Source organism: Corvus moneduloides, chromosome 1 (assembly GCF_009650955.1).
Source record: "Corvus moneduloides isolate bCorMon1 chromosome 1, bCorMon1.pri, whole genome shotgun sequence".
Classification (NCBI taxonomy): domain Eukaryota; kingdom Metazoa; phylum Chordata; class Aves; order Passeriformes; family Corvidae; genus Corvus; species Corvus moneduloides.
Window position 1 is genome coordinate 57,036,328 of NC_045476.1, and position 25,611 is coordinate 57,061,938.

A 25,611-nucleotide genomic window follows, 5' to 3' on the forward strand; every position below is an offset into this window, starting at 1 on the left:
AGGCATACAGAGCTTCTCCTGCCAGGATGCATTTATTGCTCAGCTTCTGCTGGAGTTACAGCCCAGCCGGGACCATAGAGAGCTCGGCTGTTTGCAGAGTGTTGACCTCCTACAGATCCACAAAGCAGGATGCCAAACCTGTACATATGGAGGTGGGGGAGTGGTACGTGCTGGAAGGTGGCCACCGTGCTGTGCCAGACTTTGTGAGGTGCAGGTTGTGGTGTAGGGAAGTGCAGAAGTGTGAATTTCATAGGTAATACCTAATATATGATGGCTCTGAGGTTATTCTGGAAACTTCGGTTGATGTTGGTTTAATTACCTTGGCTGACTGACACACCAAAACTTTTTAGTGCACTGTTTAAAGATAAGAAAATCCATTACTGATTTCGATTTAGAAGGATACGTGGTAAAGTCTAGTGCTTTGGGAGCTGTTCGATGGGTGGCTCAAGATATCCATCCCGTGGGGTGGGATGGTCAGCTGGAGACAGTGGCTTCATCAGCTCTGCTGGTCCAGGGGTTAAAGTGGTCACTTGCTTCCCAGGGTCATATCTACAGCCACAGCCTTCCCATAAGCTCAGCAGCTGCTCCAGTCTGAGTATGGGTATAAATAAGAAAACAACAGCCTCGTTAGAGAATCTGTGAATGCCCCATCCCTGGCAGTGTTCAAGGCTGGGTTGGATGCAGCTTTGAGCAATCTGGTCTAGTGAGAGCTGCCCATGGCGGAGGGGCAGAATTACCAATTATTTTATCACAAAAGTGGCTTACAAGAACAGCAACTGAGAGACTTGGTCAAGAGCACAATAAAATTATTATAGGTTTTTGCATTTAGGATATCATTACTCTCTTGTAATTCCGGGTGTGCTGGGATGGGTGTGTGAAAACAGAAGGAACAAGAACACAGAAAACAAGCTGCTGTTTTCCCTGGTGGATGTTTTCTCTAAGAAGGCCGTATGGGAGAGACAGAAGTTGTGGGAACATGGTGCTTCTCTCTTCCTCAGCTGGACAGGACAAGTGTCAAGTGAGTATGGATAGTGAGATCAGAAAGGAGGACAATAAAAATGCTGTGTCAGAAAGTAATATGCTCCAGATTAGAGTGTAATGAAACAACTATAATTTTCAAAACAAAGTAATACAGAAGAAGAAGAAACCTGAATATTGTTAAAACCACCACAGGGAAATTATGCAAAAGCAGGTTTCTTTAGTTGGCTTTACACATTAGCTATAAAGTGAGCCCTCAGAAAGGGCTGAGTGAGAAGCTAGACTTGCTAGCTTGGGGCTCTGCTTGCTAAGTGCTGAACTACATCAGATCATAGAAATCTGAAACTTCGTATCTCACAGCAAGACAGCGTCATGAATACCTAAATTTACCACCTGATTGCTGTGATACCTGGAATTCACTGCTCAAAGAGAGGACAAATATAGCTGTTACGAAACCACACAATCTGCTTTGGTGCATTTTGGCAGTTTTCGGACACAGCCTTCCAACATCCACTCTGTTCAAAGAACAGAAAGCTTGTTTTCTTAGAGAAGTCCTCAGAACTCCTTAACTTGATAGGTCCTGGCACCACTACACCAAAAATTCCCCTAGATCCGGTGTATGCATGCTGCCAAATTCTGTCCACAAAACCTAGAAATTATGTCATCCTCGTAGAAATAAAAATTGCTTTCTATGATTCAACGAAAGAAAAAAAAAAAAAAGAACCAAAAAAAGAACCAAAACAGCCAACCAAAAACGCCCAACAAAAAGCCCCAAAGCTAGAGCAGGCATGAGCCCTGGGATGCCACTGGCTCCGGGCAAAACGGTACGAAGTGTCTCTCGCCTCGCTCACCGCGGCGCTTTGCGGGGCAGCTCTGCCACCAAGAAAGGGAGCGCGTGTGCGTGGGGGGTGTGTTTTGCTTTACGGAGTCAGGGAGGCGAAACTTTTTCTTTAAATATATATTTTTTTTTTTTTTTTTTTTTTTTTTTTGTGAATGGAAGGGGTTGCCTTGCCACCCGGGGGGGCGTAGGGGACACGGAGTGCCCGCGGCAGGGCCCCGGGATACCCCCGGGCACCCGAGTGCCCACTTCCGACGCCCTCCCCCGCCGCCGGCGCGGGTCGGGGCAGCGGCGGAGTCGCCCCCCGCGGGGCCGGGCGGGGCGGCGGGGCCGGGGCCGGGGCCGGGGCCGGGGCGGGCGGGCGCGCGGCGATCCGGCGATCCGGCGGGGGGCGCGGGGAGCCAATGGGCGGCGGGGATCCGCCGGCGCGGCTCGGGGGCCCCTGGAGGAGGAGGAGAGGAAAAACCACGGGATTGAGCTCTGTCAGTGGCGCTCGCGGCTTCCAAGGGGGAAGTGCCGGGGAATAATTAATGTTTTTATTAAATTTGGAGGGAATTTTTTGCAGCCGATCGCCGCGCGTGGCCTTCAGGTGGGTCTTCCCCCGCAACTTTGCGCACCGCCCCGCAGGATTGCGCGGCGGCGGTGGGGCTGCGGGAGCGATCCCGTGGGAGAAGGTGGCTGGTGCGTGGGGCGGGGGGGCCGTGTGTGTGTGTGTGGGGTGTGTGTGGTGTGTGCGTGGCCGCCGGGCGCCGCCGCCGCCGCGAGGTGCGCGGCGAGCCCCGCGTTCGCCATTACGAGTTGAGCACACGCTTGCGAGAGCCGGGGCTGCCGCCGGCGCGGATCGCCCGCGGGTGCGGCGCGCAGTGTAAATAAAGCCCTGCCTCTCGCCCCGCTGGCTGCCGCCGCCGCCGCGGAGTGCTTTTGCTCCGCGTTTTGCTGGCAGAAGCGTGTAACCCAGGTGAAGGCAGAGAAGGGAGGGTTGTTTTTTATGAATGGGACTCTTTGAGGTTAATTAGGTATGCAAATGCAAGCAGTTCATTCATGCTGCCTTTTTTTTTTTTTTTTTTTTCTTAAATCTAAAAGCCATCTTGTATTCCCCTCTAGGCTGATTGGAGTCCAGATCCCGAGGAAATCTCCAGATCAAATGCCCAGTAAATAAAACACTGAGCTAAGACTCGTGGAAGAGCTGCAGAATGGATGGATTTTATGACCAGCAAGTGCCTTACATGGTCACCAATGTGAGTGATCAGTTCAAAGTTGGTGTTTATAAACTTGACTCCGACTTATTTCTGTGGGGGAGTTTTACAGACACAGTCTCTGCTTTGTTACCGCTGTAGGGGCGACTCTTCATCTGGGAGCTTTGCTTGCAAGATGAGCCTATCTTCTTAGTTATTGCAATAAAGCATCGTGTTCTTTTAAAGACAGTTTTGGGATGATTAAAAAATCATGCACATGATTAGCGGATGAGGGAGGCGAGAGCAGCAGCAGCTGCATTCAAAGTTTCTGGCTGCGTTTGCCTGCAACGTTCAGAAGAATGAAGTTGAGGCAAACATTAACCTTTTTTTTTCCCTCTGGTTTTTTGTTTTTTTTTTTCCTTTCAGGACTTTGCAAACAATTTTATAAGTAACACAGGGAAACAAAGCAGTCTATTAAAATTTCATATCTGGTTTGTCCTGCATAGCTTATGCTATGGGGATTTATGGGCTATCGTGTAGGTTTGTATACTTTAGATGCTAAAAATACGACTGGTATTGTGTTGCTGCTTGAGCACATTATATATGTATCTGTACAAATAGATGTCTACATAGATAGGTAGAACTGTGTTGCATTTAGACACAGGAATCTTTTGGAGGATGTTAGGTGCTCAGCAATATCTTTTGTTAGAAATTGAAGGCTTGCAAGACGTAAGTCTCCCTGTGGTAACCGTTTCCCTGTTTGAAAATGTAAAGAATTTATGCCAACTTTGCATATTCCTGATTAAATAAAAAAAAGCCCAAAACAAACCCAACCAAATCTCAAACCTCAGATTTCTAAAGTAACTGATCTTTCCTGTATATAGAATCCGCGTGGGAGAAACTGTAATGAGAGACCGACAAATGTCAGGAAAAGAAAATTCATTAACAGAGACCTGGCTCATGATTCAGAAGGTGAGGGCTTGTTGTTTCCCCCCCTCCCCCCCTCTCTCCTTCTCCCTTTCTTACTAATGCAGAGATGCTTTTTGAGAGCTCTTTATTAATTTATTTTGGAGATAAATATATCTAGATCAATCTGAATAAACAAGACAAGAAAACTACATTTACTACTGTGAAACAAACTGGCAAAGGCAATAAATTTATAAAGTTGAAAGTCTTTCCTTGACTTACCCTGTTGCATTTTGTGCACATGTGGCACACGGATGTCATGCACTTCAGCCAAGCCTTTGCAGCATCTGACACAAGTCATGGCACCTGGTGTTTTCACCATCAGGCCTCTTCAGATTTAGGCATTCTTCATCCCTCCCATCTTTTAACGTCCTCTTCCCTGGTATGTCTTCACTGGTGGTAGCAGGAGTGAGAGAATGTGGGTGTGGAGACTTGGTTTTCACCAGCTTTACTATATAGTCAGACTTCTGTTGTCTGCTGTCCTGTTTCTCTTGTATGACACTAACAGGGTTAAAGATCCAGGGAATTTTGATTAAAGAAGCCCAGTGTGGAGAAAGTTTTGGAGGGCCAAAGATTTGTAACTTAGCCCCATCAGTAGCCACTCAGGATTGTAGCTTGGGAACTGTAGGCTGGTAATAGCTGTTAACACTTCTTTAGGTTACAAGGTACGTACATATGCTACGCCTACAGCTCTGAAAGTACATAAGACAGAGGAAGATATGTAGAGGCCTATAACTTACTCCTGTATAAATATTATCAGGGTAAGAACACATTGACACACTTTTCAAAATCCATACTTGCCTGGAAAGGTAGATTGAAAAGGAAGCAACTTTCTGATTTTCAGTTAAGTAATTTCCCAAAGTGAATGTGGGGTATCAGTCCACAGGATAAATAAATAGCCTCTGTCATTTAAGTATATGTAAATAGTTATCTGTCAGCATTCATAAAAGAGGAAGTCTCTCTCAAAATACAGTAAATTAAAAATAAACCATTTGTTAGTTCAAATATCCTACTTAGTCTTAGCAAACAGAATTTTCGTAACTGAGTTCCTGAGATTTGCAAGTAAGCCAAATGCTGCTCTGGTTTACACCCATTATAAGTAACTGATTTCAGTGAATTGCAGAAGATAAGCTGCTGCAAAACTCAGTCCATGAAGAAAGTGGTTTTAGCTTTAAAGAAGTACAGTGAGTACAGCACAGAGGAAATAGTGGTGATTTTCATGGCATATGAAGTAAAACATAAGGGGAAGTACAAAAGATTTCCCATTTCTCTTTGCTATTGCAGCATCTCAGGTCATGGCTTCAGAATTTTTATATGATAGTTATGACCCTACTATTAAAAACACTCAGTTATTGCTCAGGCAGAACTGTGGAAGTCCGAGCAAGCTTTATCTGGGGCAGATATTACAGGAGGAGGCCTGAATTGTATAAGAAGAAATAGTTCACCTGTAAGAAATACTATAATTTTTAACTTTTCTATGTATTGCTGAATGAGCCTTTTATACTACAGAGCTCTGTTAAGATTCTGGTTATTATTTCAGGAGCTGAAAATACAGTAATTGTTTGGGTTTTTATTAATAGGTGTAGAAAAATCATTAAGTGCCTCAAAATGCCTGCTTTGTCTGTACATTTGACTGCCAAAACAGAATTAATGTATATTGTTCTTAGGGAAAAAAATATTTTTGAACATATTTTAATCTAATGAAGAGATTAAAGATGTGAGTCTTTTATCCATGTCTTTATATTTTTGCAGAACTCTTTCAAGATCTGAGCCAATTACAGGAGACATGGCTTGCAGAAGGTAAGGGAAAAAACTGCTTGTAAAAAGAGGAAAAAACAACTCTGGAGGGGAAAAAAAAAGTCCTGAACTTGCTGTCTTAATGTTCAGCCCAATTAATTGAGCTCTAAAAGAGCCACCTCATGTGTCATGCATACATTAGAGCCTCTGATGAGTTTGTCTTTGGGGACTCTGGGGCTGCTCTACCCAGTGTCATCACAAATTACCAGGAGAAATTGCTTCCAGCTCACAATCACATCTGCTTTTGGCAAGAACTAATGCACCAAGACTTCAAGTTCTAAGCCTCTGTTCAGATTTTAATTGCAATTGATCAGGTTTATATTATTGTACCTCGAGAGACTACATACAGCCAGAACTGGGCTTGCTGTTTCCTTTTCAGCAGCACATATAATTATTTGGTGTTCTGGTGGAGTACTTTTCTGATGGCAGAAATTAGTTTCTCTGGGTTCATCGGGACGGGATGCTTCAAGATTTAAGTGCAAGTGTCTTCTTTCCACCTTGTTCACAACACAGAACATTAGGTGTGTATGAAGTACTTAACTAGTACTTTTTATTTCTTTTCTTTTTTTTTTTCCAGAAACCTTTAAATATTTTGCATGTTATTTTTGTCTTTGTATTTGTAGTTGTGAGATTCTGTACCGGGTGATTAGAAAACTAACATCAGTGTGTTTTACACATGCATGTTCTTTTCAGTATTTCAAATAACCTTGCAGAGCACATTCTAATGAAGAGAGAAGGTTTAAGAACAATAATGTACAAATCTGAATTTTGAGTAGTTGTTGAGAGATTCATTTAACAATAACAAAAATGTGCTGCTGCATTAGAAGAACTTTAACAAGTTGCAAGGTACCTTTCTGCTCGTTCAAATCTATTTGTTTTCATCAACATTTTCTGATTTTTTCCTTTGATATTTGCAGTACTGTTTATTTGAATCATAAAGATTTTTGTGCATTATCTGTTCTTAATATTTCTGGTCAATTTTTTTATGTAAACTTCTGCATCTGAAATAGACATAAATTTGATGCAAGTTAAAATAATCTCTCCAGATTCATCCTGATTTAAATGAATGTGAGTATTCGCATATGTTTAATTTTTTTTCCTGTACAGGACTATGCACAGCTGTCTATAGAAGAGATGTTCTGGTTTTGGGGTTTTTTTTGTCTTTTTTTTTTGAAAGGAGGGATGTTAGGGTGAAATACTTGCTGTTGGTGTTCACAAAAAGAGGGAAATATTGCTGATGACTACTTTCTTATGTCGTGAGTCTGTTTTAACAGCTTTTTGTGTAGTTTCTTTACCTATAAATAAGTTGTGAGGTATTGTTTATTTTGATGACATTTTTATTCTGCTAGTATTAGTTTGAGTATGGGGTTATTCTGTGTGTAATCAAAAAGCCCTCCTGAAATTAATGGAGCAGAGGATATATTTTTATGAACTAATACAATTCTTCCCTAATAATTGAAAACAGGATGTCCTGTACTAAGATCATTTTTGTAGTATAATGGTCAGATGCAACTATAGCTGTCTCCCTGTGGTAATTTTCCTCAGGAACTCTTTACATTGTATCATCTCATTCATGTTAGGAAATCAGAAGCATGTTAAAATGCTACTCAAAAGATACTATATTTTAATGGAGAGGTTAACTTTCAGTTTGATATTTTTCACTGGCATGGATGGTTTTGTTTCTGAAAAATGATTAAATTTCTTTGATCTTTGGTCAGAAAAATACAGGCAGATTCATAATGCATGTGCAGATAATAATGGAAGTTTGAAAAATAATACAGAATTTAAAATTAATTTGATCATTTCCATAGGTGCATAAATTAATCTAATGCCAATTTTTATTCTGAAGGCACTGCTTATTTTAGACTAGAATCACTTGTTTGAGAGCCTTTTTACCTCTTTATCAGTGTATTTCACTGAATAAATTTAGATGGGTTTTGAGAGAGAAGGTGTCTAGTCCCATGTCAGCTAGGTTGAATAACCTTTATAAAGGCAGATAAAATAATCTGGGATGATTAATGAATAAAAATGAAAAAAAAAAAAAAAAGTTTCTTTTTTTGCCTAGCAGAAAGAAATAAAGCTAAATAACGCTATTTGTCCATAGTATGTTGCAACGAAATATTACAGGTTTTTCAGTGTTCTAGAAATACTTTAAGAAATCTCTGTTTTGGGCCATGCCATGGTTTCATGAAGCACAAACTTTGTACAGCTTTTCTTAAGGCTAAAACTAAATTAAAAGTTAAGATGAGAACATCAAATATTAAGCTATTAACTTGATCCCAAAGTTTTATGAAAAATACCCACCCTTAACAACTTCTGGTAGTCTTTATAATACGCTAGTGTTTGAGGACATTGTAGCTCTGCTCAAATGTCTATATGGATGAGCTTAGCCAGGAAACAGATTTTGAAATCAGACTTGTTTACCCATTGCTAGATGTGTCCATTTATGTTCTTCTGGACCTTCCTAGGCTAGAAGTCTGCCAATTTGGCAGCATCACTAGTGTTTACATATTTCTTTTCATAATGCTCTTGAGCCAGGGAAATGACCATGAAATTTTAAAACATCTTGACCCTTTTTAAGAAAAGCAGTGGCAGCTGACCAGGTTTCTCCCACTAGTTCAGATCCCCACTGGGGAGTAACCAGGTCAAAAATCTACTTATTAGTTAGGAGAAGAAAGTGAGTTGCATTTTATGACACACAAAAATAATGCTTGTGGATTTTTCTTTGTTTTGCTTTTCCTGAAGCTGTCCTTACTGCATTACATATTTCAGCCTGAAGATTTTTACAGCCAGTGTCACCTGTGACAAGTTGGTGGTAAACAAGTAAACAGAAAATAAATGTATTCCTTTTGTGTTGGAAATGGTGGGAGGTTCACTTATATTAAAGTATTAATCCAAATGTAAACAATTCAGTAACCTGTTTAATATTTTATTACTACATAATTAACAAGTTGAATACTACTTACAGAGAGCTCACAAATGTATTCTACTACCTGCATAGTAGATTTTTATGGAAATGAGTTTTGCTTCTTATTCTGTGTAGTAGTATATATGTAAGAAAGAATCTCAATCATGATGTAGAACTTACTCTGAATAAGGTTGCCCCATGTCAACTGTTATGCAAGACAGAAGATAGAGTATAACTCTTTTCTGATGCTAGAAATTGAAAATAGGAAGCCTTTAATAATTTTTTCAATGTTCAATCTTAAAATAGTTAAAGTTGCCTATTGCTAACCAAGAGAAATATTATTCAGATATTATCTTTTGGTTTATATTTAATTATCTCAGTGACAACATTTTGACATGTCAATACCATTGGTTCTGTCAGGTAGAAATTGTTCAATGACTTGAAAAAAATGGTTAAAATATTAATTTAATGTTGTCTTGTCATGGTAGCTCTTCCTTCTTATTGTGGAAAAAAATGAAGAGAGAACAAATTGTTAGTGAGTGAGTGTCTCCTTTCTATGGTGAAAGCATTTGGTTTTGGGGAATAATAGATTAACAAAAAACTCCGATTTTTATTTAATATTATTTAGATACTAATTTCTCCTACAGCTTGTTCAAGATACATAAAAGGCATCCCAAGTAAAGACAAATAATACATTTATGCACTAGATCTGCTTCTTAGAGCAATAGATAATAAGCTTATCAGATGGTAATATACTAAAAAATGAAATAGTGTTCTTTGTGTGATTTGAAAAACATCCAAAAGGTAAACAGTAAGTGGTTTGAAATAACAGCTACAGGTAACGGGTTCATGCCTCTACCGCAGCTCAGCTAAATTGAGTAGATGGCTTCTTCAGGCTACTAGTATTCATAAGCTGCTTCTTAGTATCTAAAAGTAAGTTATTTCTGTCAAATAATTATTGGACAACTTTGGAATGAACTTGAGAAAATAAGTTTGTTCCCTCTGTTTCTCCTGATGTGAAGGACCCACTAGCGTTGCAGTGATGTCTAAGCGAGTGTTGACTTGCAGTTTATTTCTTAAATGAGGAGGTGTGAAAGGAAATAGTTTCTAGTTCTTGAAGGATTGTTTTTAATAAAAGAAAGTACTGGATCTTCAAATATTAGTGTAGTTAGAGTGGCTTTGTTTAATCTGGCTAACTAGCTCTTTTCTGCCATAAAGTTGTAAAATTTACCTGGTGTCAGGCAGATGGTATGTAGCCACATTCAAGAACTATCCACATTTTTATAGGAGCAATAAGAGTCAAGAAATAGTAATTTAATACCTCCAGGGCTGAAATCTGCCTGACAGGAACAAACACTCCTAAAAGCAGTGAAAACACTTTCAGTTTGTAGTACAGAGAATGTTCTTTTTTTTTTTTTTCCTGGTGGACTCTAGTGATCTGATAGATTTGATTTTCTAGTACTCACAGCTCTTGATCATAAATATCTGCACAAAAAAAAAAACAGATTAGGCAAAATGGGAGGGAAGGGGATGTTACTTAAAAAAAAAATCCAAAAGAAATAAACCCACCAAAAATCTACAGGTCTGAAAGTCTGTGTAGTAATAAACTTTTTCATGTTTTTCTTGTTTGCTAGAAAAGTAAATAATTTTACTCAAAACAGTAATTTTCAAAAGCATAGAGGGGTTTGCTAACCATGAGGCATGTAGCAAAATATTAAATGTGAATACTCCTTTTAAGCTGAGTTTTTTTCTCATTTTTAGTATAGCAGCAAATGAAGAGCAGATTCTGCAAACCCATCTTCTTATTCCTAGGGATTATTCACATAAGGAAGAATTTTGAGATCTGGAGCTAGTTTTGAACTGCATTTAAGTTTATTAGTCAGAGCATCTCATGTTATGTAAAAACGGTTTGGGGTTGTTTTGACAGCAAAACCAGTGCTTATGGGAAATAATATTTTTTACCATCTTGAAATTTATCACTATTTAGCCTTCCCAATGTGTCTTTGTTAGAAACAGTTGTTCCCGTGGAAAGAGAACAACCACCAACCTACACCGCAGCTCTTGCAGGAATATTTACAATTTAGCCAGTCTTTCAGATATTCCGAAGTGACAATGAATCAAAGAAAACTCAATAGACCCATTACTGTTGAGGCCCAAAGTCTTATTTTAGCTGGGGCCAAAATACTACTGCTCATATAGAATTTCCTGTCAATTTCAATTTCTTTTGCCACTTTGAATAAATGATGGATATTTTAAAACTAATTGCTCTTAGCTCTAAAAGTGAAGCATGAGGTCAGAGCACACAGTACCGCAGGAAGTGTTCTGCTACCCGAAATAAAGTTTTAAGTGAAGCATTTTCAGCTTCTTGTTTTTCTGGAAAGTTTCCGGTTTTTTTTTAACAGGAACACCTTTCTCTGGAGTGCAGCTGAGCTTTTGGAAGCAGTTTGTGAGTGGGAGAAGGAAGAGTTAAGTCTAAGCCCTTTATAGTTTGCTTAACTTTTCATTTATTAAATAACGTTCCTCAGCAGGTCTGTGCTGCATCTTGAGACAAAGCAGTGAAATCACTGTGTTTATGCCGAAAGTTCAAGTTTACTTTGCTGTAGCTTTCTGGAAGGGTGTGACATGAAAAGCTTGTGGTTGGGGCCACATGGTTCATGCTGGACTGTGTTTTTGTGAATGGAGGCAGAACTCCAGTTCTGACTGCTTGTCTTGAGGAATTGCTTCGGAGATCAGCTGTCTCATTCACTGGCAGAAAGAATGACTCATACATCTTCTGCCTTGTTTGGCTCCAGGTCATTGTTACAGTGGATAGAGCTGGTTTTAATTAAATATTAACTCCTTTTGTCCTGGATGCTTGTTAATGGGGACTTTTTGTTTACTTGCAATGAAAGCAAGCTAACAGGCCCGAGTTCTAAACTTTTTTTCCTCCAAATTGCTTTCCCTTTGCAAAATGAGCCATTAGTTCAGCCTTTCAAAGAGTGTTTAAAGCTCTGAAAACTACGAACAAGTATTAAGTATTTTTGTGCTGTGAATGTTTGCATAGCTCAGTAGGTAGTGAAACTGTAAAACCTAAACGCATAACATCTTCAAGATCATCATTAGCATTTCTGCATGCTTTCCAAATCCTCTTGAGACATTATAGCTATAGTCAGAAGAAAAAGAAAACTTTTGTAATATTCTAGGCTGAGTTGGATAGTTTATGCTGCAGATGTTGCCTGCTTCAGGAGTCTGAGACTTGATGGCTCTGAATGTGGAATGAACTAATGTAGCTGCTTCTGCTATAAGCAGTAAAAGCCACGTGCTTAATATCCTTCAAAACCTTTTATTAGTCTTTTGGAATATACTTGCCTTCTCAAACCCCCATAATTAAGTAGCTCAAGGAAATGTTCTCTTTCAGATGAATGATCATTTCAGATATCTTTTTTCAATTTCCCTCTGAATGGCAAAGTAAAAAAAAAAAAATTGGTGATGTATGCATTGTGTCTTGTGCATGTTAACAGAAGCTTTTATGGCAGCCTTGCTAAGTTGCAGTATTTGTGAATAAAAGAGGAAATTAATGGCCTGTGTATATAAATGTGTAGACAGTTGTGACACTGCAAGTTATATTTTCCTTTTAGACATTCATGTTGAAGTGTCTTTACCTGTCTAATTTGCTGCAAAATCTACCTGTTATTATCCAAAATCCAGGTACAAAACCCCTCTTCTGCTTTAGTAATGGGATGATGTATCCAAATGATTTAGCATCTCACAGTGAGATGCTGGTGGAAGGAGTCTCTGTATGATGAGGAGTGCTTGCTTTTCAGCAGTATGATCGTGTGCAAGTTTCAGTTCTGCTTGTTTGAGAATAATACCAGATTAAGTGAAGAAATAATTTAAGTTCTCATTTCCACCAGTTAGCAGGTCCTTTTAATTTCTCCATATAGGCTTGTGGGCTCATTGCTAAGGTGCTGATGCTACTAAATTTACATTCCAGTAGGAAATGCATGTTCCTAGTTTGAATGTTTTGGATGTCGTTATTTGTTTTGTTGTTATTTGGCAGGGTTTTAAACACTTCTTAACTTGCTGTGTTCCTTTCTCTGCAGAGGCTTTTAAGGCTATGTTAATATTGCATTTAAAGTAAATTTTGACAGCATAGCCTCCACCTGTTTCAAGAGTACCGATAAAGTGATGTGCTCTTTCTCTATTAAATATGCCTTCATAAATTTTGGGGATCCATGAATGAAGTACATCATTCTTGTTTACTCCATAAACAGGAGCAAATCAGGGTTAATGGCAGTTATTTAGTGGTTTCCATGACAGTTCAACCAGATATATTTTATTTTTTTCTTACTCTATGGCTGAGGAAAAAAAAGGACCTTACTTACTGATATATACATAAATCTCTACAGCAGATTTTTTTCTGGACTAAGTCAAATGAAACTGATAAAACCAGAATGAAGCACTGGTGAAGCTGTCCAGTGTACAGAGTATGCTCTCTGGAAAGTTAGATGAGATTTCTATCCCAGCTCTGCAATCACTAAATGTAGCCTCTTTATTTAAACAGGAGGGGTTTTGTTTTCTTTGAGGCTTTTTAAGATATCCTAGATTCACAGATTTTATATATATATCTCTACATATACATGTATATATAAAATGCAGGTGCATGTTAAAAAATTAGTTCTGCAAACCTCCTTGCTGCATTTTAGAATGATAGCTGGCTTAAGAAAAATGTGTGGGATGTCTTCTGTAAACAAGAAGTTTACAGAACTTGATTCAATTACTTTAACTCTGAATGTACTCACAGGTGCTTCAAAAACAATTGGAAATATAAGAAATCTTAAAAACTGATTTTTAAGTAGGCGACCTTGATTTCATAATCAGATTTTTCTGTGACAGTCAAATAGTTGGCATTTTTGTAAGGAAAATGCCAAACATCCACATGTAGTCAATTATGTGAAGTGTCAGAAATTGCGGAGTGTTAGTATTTGGTCTCATCCTGTCCCTGAGTTCATTCTTGGTAAAAACTTCTGTGGTTTCTCTGAAGAAAGAGAAATGGAATGCATCAAAATACTGGGAATATTTGGGTTGGTACTGTTTTATACAGCTTCAAACTACGAGGAGCCAACAAGTCCTCAGAGGTACTGGTTTATTCTAGAGGGATGGGTTACTGTCATGTTTGATTTTGTTGGATTTTTTTTTAATTAGAAACTCAAACAACAAAGCAACTGTAGCTATGTTTTTTTTTTTTTTTCAAATTAAGGCTAATTACACTTAGTGTATTTATCATACTCACACTTCTTTTCAAATCTGTATTTGCACATTTCCAAGGTCATTTGTTTTTAAGGGACATTTGCTGCAATTAAGACAGTAGGATTTTAAATTTATTTTAAAACCCAGAGCAAATAATTTTTCAGTATAATGAGCCTGATTCTGAACTCTTTGCCCAGGAAAAAAACTTCCAGTTAAGTCATTAGAAATATTTCCTGAGTAAGGAGTGGAGATCTGGTCCATGAAGAGTACTGTAGTGCACATTCAAAATAATTGTGAGTAATTTTAATTAAATATCTATTTTTAATTCAAGCTAATTATATTAAAACTAGTAGCAATTGCACATATATAATGGGGAATATGCACTTCCTATACTAGAAAGTGTTCCGAAGGGCATTAAAGTTACATTTTATCATTTCACATATTTGAGAACATATGATAGTCACAGTTTCGATAAATGGTTATATAAGCAGCATCTACCTTTTAAATCTTGTTGGGTAACCAGATCATGGCAGATGTTAACTTTTAATTAAGATCATATGAATGATTTGCTTGTCTTTAGACAAGAACCGTGTAAAGTATTTTTAAACGATAATTTCGTGCAGCTTTGCTGTGGTGATTCCAGTTAGCTTGTACGTTGAGGAAAAGATGACAAAGTTAGAAGATGATAAGCTGGGTCTCTCTCGCGATGTACCAGAAGCAGTCATGCTCTGAGGATGCCGTTTCTCAGTGTAATGTTCTGCAGTTATTTGAATGTATTCGCCATTAATAAACATTTAGTGGTATTTCAGCTTAAATGGTTTAAATGAGTTTACCACGCAATTTGAGAGATGGCTAATGTCTTAGATATACAATGAAAAGGACCTGTGGTACCAGAGGAGCAAAATTATCTATCAGCAGACCGTGAAATGATTGTACTTAGCAGCCCTGGTTTGTGATGGAAGTTTCCTAAAAGCAAAGACGATCTTACATAAGGCAAATGGATATTAATCATGATTTTTGCTTTAAGTAAATCTTTTTTCGATTTTTGAAATGTTGTCATTGAACCAGGAATTCTGTGGTCTGGTAAAATAGTTCTTTTTGAATATTTAAAACAATAACAGAAAATCCCTACTGTGTTGGCTGACTGCCACGAACAATTGGAATCACTTTTAAGTAAGCTGAAGGTGTGGTAGTTTCAGGTTAAAGAAGCATAAGCATTAATCAGTAGAATTTGGTTTTATGTGGACTTTATGTGCAGATATTTTGAAAATGAGCACAGATGCGTTTTACCAGTGGCATGGTAGGTCCAGGCCCTGGTATAGGGAGTGAGGCAGGGCCAGTGAGTCCCCACATCCTCCCATTCCCATTGCTCTGTGCCAGGGCTTCTCTGGACTCACACTGCACCACAGAGCTTCACCCCAGGGTTTATCTGATATTAAAATGACGCGCTTGCCTGATTTTCATACTCAACAATGAAGAAACAAGAAATCATAATTTTAAACTTGACTGTGCTTTGAATTAAGCACAAGAGTCTTTATTTATGCTTTAATGGCTTGTTTTAATTCTTGCTTTTTTGTTTGTTTGTTTTGTGTTTGTTTTCCTATCTTCAGCTCAGGTACCTGACAATGATGAGCAGTTTGTGCCAGACTATCAGGCTGAAAGTTGTAAGTATACTACAAAGCATCATTTTCTTAGAAAATATATGTATATATATATATATTTGTATATTTAAATCTGTGTCTTCGTATTTGTTATTTATTATGTCATCTGTAGTCATGTGATAGCTCCTTTTGCTGGTCAGTGACATCAGTGTGATGAGTAGATAAAGCAAGTGGTATTTTGATGTGCAGCCAAAAGAACTTGTTTGGGCAGAATGTATAACCTTAAGCAGGGGGCCCTTTCCTGTCATTTCCACCCACAACCCCAGGGAAGCATGGAAAAACGTAGGCTGCGGAGGTGGAAGGAGTTTCTTTGTCTGTGGAGTGAGCAGAGGAGCTTTTTAGCCAGTATAGATCAGATACTGTGGGGCATAGGATGCATCTCTGCTGAGCAGAAGTCAGGCTGCTCAACATGTTTCGTGTATCAATAAATAGATAAAATTCTCAACATAATCAATCAGATACAGCCACAGCTAAAGCATTTTTAAGTTGTCTTAGCATGTGGCATTTTCTTGCTCAAGCAATATTTTCCTCTGAGTTAATCGGTGAAAGCAGGAGTTATGTTAACCTGGGTGCTTTGCACTGTTTTCCACTTACTTAACAAGAGCCTAAACTTATTTTATTAGCCTGCACCCCTCAAGTTTTACCTATTAAAATACTACTATTCTGTTAAATGCTGGCTCCCTTTTGCTATACCTGCTGTTCTGTGGTATTGGGTGACTGCAAGGGCATTGTATGAGAATGTCTCGGTTTGAGAAACATTGACAAAGTCACAGACTTCTTGGAGCTTCTTTTTGCAGTTTTCTTCTTCCTGGTGAGGCTTCTCCCCATCATCAGAAGTCTCTTCTAAACAGTGTCTGCTGATTGTAGCAGAACACATGGTAGCTTTTCCATTTTGCTAAATAACTTAAATAGTTTATCCTATTGGAGTGAATTACTGCAGTTCGCTAAACCAGATAGCTGTTAAACGCAGCATTCATGTACTGAAATGTTAAGATTAATATTAAAGAGATTAGGAGGAATTGCATTAAAATAGTCTTTAACCCAAAAAACAAATTCACACTTGCTGAATTTTCCTATAAATCTTTTAGATTATTTTTTCCAGTTATTAAGAAGCTGTTTTAAGAAGAATTTATTGAGAGTATTCATAACAGCATTTTGTGAGGAAAAAAAGCCCACAATTTTTTAAAATCCCCTGGAATTGTTGCTGTGCAGGATAGTATCCCTGCACAGCAACAATTTAAATTTGTTTTTCTTTCAAAGTTCCTGTACATATGCTAACCAACAATCATGGTCACTTTTAAACTTTGAAAGTTGTCTTTTATAGCAGAGGGGTTTTTTTACCTCTGTCTTCAAAGACTTTTTGGGTTTTTTTAAAATTAAATTATAATATGAAAGACAAAACAATCTATAAATGGAAAATCAGATATGTTACTTTACATATGGATCTGTGTCCAAATATAGTCATTCATGCATATATCCTTTGTGTAAGAGTACAAAGTTCAGTTGGGGCTTCTATTAACCCACAATTATCGTTACACAACAAGTCAATGATTCTTGGAAAATAATTTGTGGACTGTGAATGAAAAGCCCCATTGAAGCTGGCCATTGCTTTTGGTGATAAAGAAATTCTCCTAATATGGCTATTTTATTAATGCTGTTGTGTTTCAAAGTTCCTTAGCCACAGCTTACACAGTATTATCAAAGGAACATTTATTCCTTCATTTCAGTTGGTTTCTTTATCTTAAGTAAAGGTCAGGAGAGCTTCCTGGAGAGTTACTCTGGCAAAGGTTATGGAGTTTCAGACATATACTTGGATATAATGTATGTAGCTGTGGGCTCTGCAAAACAGGAACGGAGATCAACATAACCAAAGCCATGGGGAAATTACTGCTGCAGAAGTAGCACAGTTGTGACTTTCTCTAGGATCCAAGCCTGCCTTCAAACTCCATTATAATGACTTGCTCTATATAGTCTATAACTGTGCAGTACTGAGCCCGTTACTGGCAGCAGGCTGGTAGAAGCCCTTAACTTTTTAAAAAAAAAATTATTTAAATTTATTTTATTTATTTTTTTAATTTTAATTTTTATTTTTTACATGGGAGAGAATGGACAAGCTTTCATAGACAGTGTTTAATACATTTAATTGACCCAAAAATGAGGAGGGACAGAAGTGTAAACCAATGAAGGGGGTCATAGCCACTTTAGTTCAAAGGTATCTAAACGAAACTGTGGTTTGCTACAGAAATTTCATTTATGGAGCTGTATATAGATGGGGGGAGTGTGTGATATGCAAAGTGTGTAAAGAAAACTGAAGTGCTCCAGTGAAACAGTTAGAATCTGCAGTCCAGGTACAAAAAATAATGACATTTTATTTCTAGCTTCATTGCTTGAGAAAGGAGAGACAGATTAAAGCCAAGTCAGATTTATGCTGTTAAATTGAAACTTGTGATGTTAAATTGAAGCACTGAAAGGAGACTTAAGAAGCTTCAGTAACAGTAGCAATTCTGGAACAATGTGGTTAAAATTTTCTTGCCTAGAAGTGACCAGCTTGGTGATTTGAAGAAGTCAGCTCTTGAAGCAAGATGTGGAAGGTAGTGGAGGAACTGATACTGCCGAGATCATGTGCTGTGTCCTAGCACTGAGCAGGATTAACTGCCCCTTAAAGTGCTGTGGGTTTTGCATTTGTTTTCTGTAATAATGATTTTAACTAGTGAAACTGCACTGGTATTAGTAACTAAGGGAAACATTTAGTTTAGATTAGATATACAGTCCACTTTATCCACTCAGGGATTTAACTTCAAAGCTAGCTTGGGACCATGAATATTTCAATTATGAGTTGCTATTAAACTTCAATCAGTTTTCAAAAAGCAAACATAATATGTGTATTTATAGTTAGGTGTGGGCTTTAGATATTATGAGTGAGATCAACAGCTAGTGTAACTTTATGTGGTATTATTGACGTTATTGGAATTACACATATTTCTGTTAGCTAAGGATCCAGCATGTCAAGCTTCCCCTTAATGCTTTAAGCTTCAGTTTACCTGTTTAAAAGTAAAATTTATTTTGTTGCTCCTTTATGTCCTCTGGAAAGAGGTCCTTACTAACATAAGAATAAGTAATGCCTGCACTTTCAAACCTTTCTTTTTTGTCATCAAAGCTCTATCTTCTCTTACCTTTTTATTAAATATTTTTTAACTTGGCATACCTATCACAAAAACCTTTTTGTAATTTTGTTTAGAGTGAATGGAATTTAGAGTAGATAACAACTAGCTTGTTTGGTTGAAATTTGAAAATCAAAACACAGTTTAGCTTCTTGTAACTTTCTGCTTTCTGTGAGCACTGAACTTACTTGAGTTCTAAGGGACAAAAATATGTATAAAAAAGATTTTTTTTTTTTGTTTGAAGTTGAACTGGAAAAATATTGAATTGAATTAATTAAATAGTGTAATTTTCTTACTTTTTCATTTCCATTCTCACAAGAAATAAAAATTCCACAGAAGGAGTGAGGAATCACTTCTACAGGCTTTTACTCAGAAATTCTGTTTAAGGCAGGTTGGTTTTGCTCTTTTTGAATCTCCTTCTATAATGCAGTTCAGGTGTTTGCTGAACATTCAAGTGACTTCCTAATGACTATTCTTTAACAATAACATAAAAAGTTGTGTAAAGCAAAGGTGTAACAATCTGTTTCCTCTAAAAAGGTGAATGTTTGGGGGTGTTTTTTTTTTTTTAATCAGCATTCTGTATGTGACACTTTTTCCTAATTTTTTATCTGATTCATAAAACCTAATTAAGCTGGTTTTCTGTCCATGTAAAGTCAGTATTCACGTTTGGAGAAGGGTGACCTGTGTTAACTTCCTCAGATAAGGTTTCCTATTGTTTCAGGTCCATTTTCATATACTGAGGAGGAGCCAGATTCTGAACTGGTCGTAATCAGTGGCAAGGCTTTCAGATACTGTAGAACAGCAAGGACTTTCCAGTCCAGGAGTAAAAATGAATAAAGTGTTCAGTTTGCTCGAAGTCAATAGCTGTTGAGGTGAAGATTACTTGCTCCCATTGTTTGGATGGTTTCTGTGACAGACACAAGAGGAAGTAGGTAGGATTTGCTGATGTTTAAAAGATGTAGTTGGCAAAGAAAACTTGGTATTGTCAACAAAACACTGAATTGTAATGCGACCTTGATACAATTGGTTATAAATGGGGGTTACTCTGCACCAAACTAGATTGCCTGGTGTCTTAATAGCATAATCATATTTTATTTTGTTTTAATAATATGTATTTGCATGGATCTATTTCTTCAGAGTTTTCTTTTTCTTTTTTTTCTTTTGCCCTGAAATGTCAGTTACATATTTGAAATTACTGATAAATTCTAGGTTTTGGCTTTTATTTGTTACTGGGTTTCTATTAATGAGGATTTGTCTTGTGCTTCACCTTCTTGGTCAGTTTCCTTCCTTCTCGTTCGTTTTGTTCCTGTATTGTTTCCGAGATCATCACAGCCTTAACTTAACACTGCCAAGGGGTAAATGTTAGTGTTAGACCACATCTGTTGACAGTAAATGGGAAGGGCTGGCTGTAAAAATCCATGCTCCTCCATGTCTGGTTAAACTTTAAGATAGAAAAAATACCTTTTTTCGTAGTGATTTTGTCGCTGATCTTTCATGACCTTTATTCTTTCTCTTACCTTTTTTTTTTGTTCCTCCAGCAAAGGAGCGCTTTCAATGTAGATGCCAGGAACCTTAAATTATTCAGGGATGTGCTTTTTAGATGCTCTGGCTTGCAATCTTTAAAAGCCTGTTAAAGAGAGATTCTTTACATAGGCTTCAGGTAGCTGTATTCTTCTGTCATTTTAACTAATGGTGTAGGATATTCCAAATGCAGTTTAAATGAGGAAAAGCTTTAATATTTATTTATATATTTGCAGCATACAAAATAATGACTTTTTTTACATTACCACATGAAAAATGCTTAGTTTGTTTTATTTTCTTTCTCTTTCTTTCTGTGATTTAAATTTCAAGTGAATTTCAGAATTAGAAGAGCATTTCCTGCTTGTTTTAGTATAGCAAGAGCTGGTGAGAAATTGATAGAGGTTAATTTTCCCTTATTTGACATATTTTGGAGAAGAAACCCCACACAATTTAAATAGAAAACACCAGAATATTAGGAATTCTGACAGACGAACTGAAGTAAAAATGAGGTGTATTTACTGGATTTGTTTTTTGGTTTCGATGCAGAATAGTTTAATTTTGTATCTTCTAGAAAAAATTCTAGTGGACTAAAGAAAATGACATTTTTTTAATGTGATGATTCACTTCATAGGCAGCTGGTAGTCCTGTCTTGGTAGTGCACAATGTTCTAGAAATTGCAGTTGGTAGCGCTTTGGTTGTCTGTGTGTGGCAAGTTGCACACACCAGCATCTTTTCAGGTTGTTTTTTTTTAAGAGGCTTTTTTGTGGTGGGTTTTTTTTTTTTTTATTTTATTTTGCCTTTATTTAGTGTCTGTGTGTCTGGAATAACCTTTTCTTTGAGCGTAGCTCGCAAGTGTGGTGCTACAGCAGGCAGTCTGACAAATATCCTGCAAGGTGGTGCTACTTATTCCTGGTGCTGAGCTATTCCTTGGTAGGGCTTTCAGCTGCAGCTGTGTTTTGTTTCTTGCCACTTGTCTTGAAACTACTTCCTTCCATAGGTCAGATGCTGTCAAATACAGAGACATTTGCTTACTTCTTTTAGTGCATGCCCGACTGTGATGGATTCTTTCTTAAGGGCTGTGAGAGTCGGAGCTCTGTGGTTTGTTCCTGCCTTTAGCTTTGCATGACCTTGGGCATGTTGCTTAACATCTTTGTTTCTGGTTTGAAATAGGTACAGAAATGCATGTATCACTCTGCTGTGAGATACACAGCTTTCTTAATGATCACTTATCTGGAGATCTCAAAAGCATTTTACAAAGACAGTCCAGTGCAATTGCTGTTGTAAGAGCTGGAGAGGTCAGACTGAGGAGTCGATGCTGACCACCTTATCTCCCTTCATAGTTGCCTTAGATAGCCTTGCTTCTTTCATTGTATCCCTGAGCACTTGTTTCCTTTGTTTAAAGCGGGACTGAAACTGTTACCACCTGTTAACTTTCTTTTTCCTTTTCCTTTTTTTTTTTTAATTCACATTCAAAAGAAATTAGGATTTGGTGTCTTTCAGAAAACTCATTTTGTGGCTCATTGATGGCATAAGCCTGTGCTAATAAGGATTTTGTTTTTCTTCTTTTTCCTCTAGAAGATTTTCGGAAATATTTAAATCTGCCGTAGTTGTGGCCATAATTACATGATTTGATTCTTGAGAAAGTTTTACCATGAGGGAGAGTGTCGACTGTCATGCCTTTAACTTGTGATCTTAGTAGCGGAGAATTTGTGGGCTTGCTTTGATTTTAATAAGCAGTTTCTGTTTATTTGCTTTTCTGCTTATATTTTTATACTAAATTTCCAGCTTTGACGGTGCAAAGATTTAAGATTCTCTGGATTGCAGTAGTGGTAGTGTCTCACAGATTATATAAATACTGCTGGTGGCAGTAGCACTGTGAAACAAATTGGAAGACCCCATCAAGAACATAGCTTTTGATTTCTAAAACTTCTAAAGCGGAAGCTTTCTTTCAGAGTGCCCAGCAGGCTGTGATGTGAATTTTATTGCTAATGGAGAGGTACCTCTGGGCATCCGCAGAGACAGCAGACACCTTATGCAGACATGGTTTAACTGCACAGGACCAATCTGAACCTGATAGTCTCCAGCAGTGCGGGGCATGGGGGAGCCCAGGCAGCTGAACAGGGCTCTTCTTGTGCGGTTTTGTGCCCCTGTCTCCCCCCTGCCCTTCCACTGCCATGTCCCTGCTCAGCCAAGCTGAGTTAGTTTCCTTTCCTTAGAGCCCCATCCTTGTTTGCTGCTTTATTGCAGATTAAAGGCTTGGGTTGCATGTGAAGGTTATCAGCTAATGAATAAACTTCAGTCATCCTGTCCTGTGATAAATCTGTCTCGTAGATCAAAGATGAAGCATGTAGACCTTTTTTCTTTCAAATGGTAATTTCTTAGGGCTGTCAGATCACTTCCTAAGGTCTGTTTACATAAAAACAAAAACATTAAACATATTTTATTCAAAATGTTAAATTCTCAGTTTCGAAGAAAACCTTCTATTTCCTCTCTGAGGAAGCTTCCCCTCCTTCCTTCTGTGAAGGTCCCATCTGTGGCAATATAAGAGATACTCACATTGTAACTTGTGGTCACAGCAGTATTTTTTTTACACTGCAGTTATTTCTGTTTTAAACCAGATAGTTGTTGATTTCATCAGGAGTATGTGTACGCATTAGAACTTTTTTTTCAGTTCCAGTCGGGTTAAGCAAAGTGTGCATAAACTTTTTAGTTGTATTTTCACACAGAAACCAAGCAAGGCAGACTGAAGGGTCTTTGTGATTCCACTTTGATACAAAACCCTTATTCTCCTAAAACTCCTTTCCCTGCAGTGTTTTTGCAAAACGAGTTTGTATTTCAAGAGTCTAAATAATGATTTGAAAATTTATAAGCTCTGGAATGGTGTAAAATAAGGAGGCAGTCTGGAAGTTGATTTCATCCACTTCTCTTTATTATATATGTTTCTTTATGTAAAATGTATTTGCAGTCTGTATAATTTTTTTATCTTTTTACTTCTGCTTGCTGCCTCAGCAACTGGAGTTGGAAATCAGGCTCTCCTACAGAGTGCTGTGAAGTTTTCAAGGGGTATAGCGGTCAAAAAAAGGAGGAGAGAGTGAAACTCCTCAAGACATCAGTTAAGCACTGAAGAGTGTGTGACACATTCGTGTCATGTAGGGCAGAGGTAGCCCTCTATAAGCATACAGGAAAAATAGTCCTTGTTTCAGGTTGTAAGTCCTTTTGTTTTGGTCCTGTGCATTTCAGTACTAGGAAGTAATTACAGTGAAGCCATTTATAAGCTGACAAATATGAATAAATGATTATATTTATTAATTCTTTTGAGTTTTAGAAGCCATCAGTGTTCTTTCTAGGAATTATCTAAACCTAGTCTAAACTTGTAAATGGAAAAGTGATTACTTTATCACGGCTTGTGCTCGTCTTTTCCCTGAGAAAGATTCTTTTATTTTCCTTTCACTTATTCTTCATTCTCTTTGTCTTCAAGACATTATTCTTACCTGTTCCTGGATTCTAGTATGACCTTGATGAGGTGAATGGAGAAGTAAACTGTCTTGGTAAAGGATATCTTTATTCTTACATATCTATTTCTTCTGTAAACTGAGGATTAGGCATGTTAGAAAAGAGTGAATCATTAGCAGCTTTATTTCTGGTTGTCTTTTTTCCTGTGGCTGTTTATGAACTTATTCAGCAAATGTGGTTGCCAGTAAGTTAATGTAGTGAAATATTTTTTAGCAGTGACATTTACTGCCGAGCCCTGCAGTCACTGAATAGGAAGGTTACTGACTGGCCAGGTTTTTGTCTTTAAATTTATATATTATGAGTCGTCATCAAGGACATTTGAAAAATTACATGTGCAAAAACAATTCTTAGTCTTGCTAATTTGATCCTCTGCTCAAAGGTTGTTTCCTTTCTGCTTATAACGTACACCTAAAAAAGATAAAGTTTAATTCTTTTTTAATACTCTGCCTTCATGCTGAAACTGAATGCAATGTTTCCTTACTAACCATCTGGTAATAAAATTTCACATGACCAAAGTAATAAGAGACATGGAGACAACACAGACTTTTTAAAGTGTCAGTATGCAGTAATGACAAAGAGTTTCAAGCATTTGGGATTAGAATTTGGGAGCTGGATTAATACAAGTTATATACTCAGTGTGCCTCTTTCTCTCTCTCTATATATATGCATACATGCATACAGGAAATACACCATGTAATTGTCAGTCTTACTGATTGTATGCACATATAAAATAATCATAAAATTTTAGTAACGCTTGGCTTCAGAAAGCATCAGCAAGTGTATTGGTAATGTGTGTTCAGTTGCAAGTCTCATATACAGTAAGAATGCTTTAAGTAGCAGCAGAAGCCTTAAACATCTGTGTTGAGAACTAGCACCTGGTTGCAGGTGGTAAAAATTCCACTTGCTCCAGAAAGAGCACTTTGCTAAGTCTTTGAAAATCAGCCTACTTAAATATAGTCTTGACTTTACGTTCCCAGACGTAACCACTTCGACAATGGCTTTTTTGTTTCCCTGTTGAATCAGTGATAAAAATTGTGGGCTGAATTTTACCGTTGACTTATTTCAATGGCCCGCACCTTTTCCACTGGAGACTGCAAGTTTTGCAGTGGTTTTCGGTAGTGAACTAAAGTATTAGATTTCAGATAATCATTCTATTGATGTAACTTGAAACTTTCTGTAAGAGGGGAAATGAGGCAGAATCAGTTCCTGTTTGTTTTCTGCTGGGGGCAACTTTCCTAAATATTAAGTCGATGATACCTTTAAAACAATAAATAGAAAAAGTACAAAATGATATGTTTTAAAGTTTATTTTTATGTTTGGGGAAAATGTTTGTTGCAGTTTCCAGAGTTTTCTTCATAATTCTGTCTGTACAAAACCCATTTAAATCCAGAACTGAAAGAGTCAAACTGCAGATTTACCTGAAGTGGAAAGTGTGTGTGTGGTATGTGTAAAATGGGATATTATTGGATATTTTAGTAATGGAAGTTATGTAGTGCTTAGCCATTACCTCTCACAATTTAAATTAAATTTTGAAAATTGCTGCAAATGGAAATCCTGTCCTCAGAAAAGCACACAGACCCTGATATAGTGGCCAGCTCTTCTCTTTGCATTTAACTTTATTGATAATTCCCAGGTAGGAATACAATTTAAGTTTTCTCCCAGGCTTGATTTTACATTAAGAACTTCCTCTTTAGCTGAAGCTCTAAAGGTGGATTGCCTCTTCTTGCACCGTGCCTGGGAGCCTTTGGAGCCAGATACATTATCAGTAACTGTAGGAACAAATGCCCCTGACCTCCTCCCAGGATTTTAACATGGAAAGCAAATGCATGTGAGGAGCAGCCCTGTTTCTCTGTGCGCGTGGAGG

At 37.7% G+C, this 25,611-nt stretch overlaps 1 protein-coding gene across 8 annotated transcripts in view; it reads left to right on the plus strand.

Annotated features, from left to right (window-relative positions):
• The first annotated feature begins 1,783 nt into the window (after window positions 1-1,783).
• The window catches only part of ETV1 (ETS variant transcription factor 1), a 66,223-nt gene continuing 42,395 nt past the window's right edge, over window positions 1,784-25,611 (plus strand). For 2 of the 8 annotated variants that reach the window (XM_032110742.1, XM_032110789.1), the window contains exons 1-5: window positions 2,246-2,405; window positions 2,921-3,054; window positions 3,876-3,963; window positions 5,710-5,757; window positions 15,502-15,555. In XM_032110742.1, coding sequence (XP_031966633.1) covers window positions 3,010-3,054; window positions 3,876-3,963; window positions 5,710-5,757; window positions 15,502-15,555 — 235 coding nt within the window. In that variant the 5' untranslated portion in view covers window positions 2,246-2,405; window positions 2,921-3,009. Of the gene's footprint in view, window positions 1,803-2,245; window positions 2,406-2,813; window positions 2,833-2,920; window positions 3,055-3,875; window positions 3,964-5,709; window positions 5,758-6,133; window positions 6,276-14,135; window positions 14,185-15,501; window positions 15,556-19,626; window positions 19,646-25,611 lie in introns of those variants that run through there. The other 6 variants (XM_032110760.1, XM_032110751.1, XM_032110798.1 and 3 more) reach the window with 6 other exon arrangements.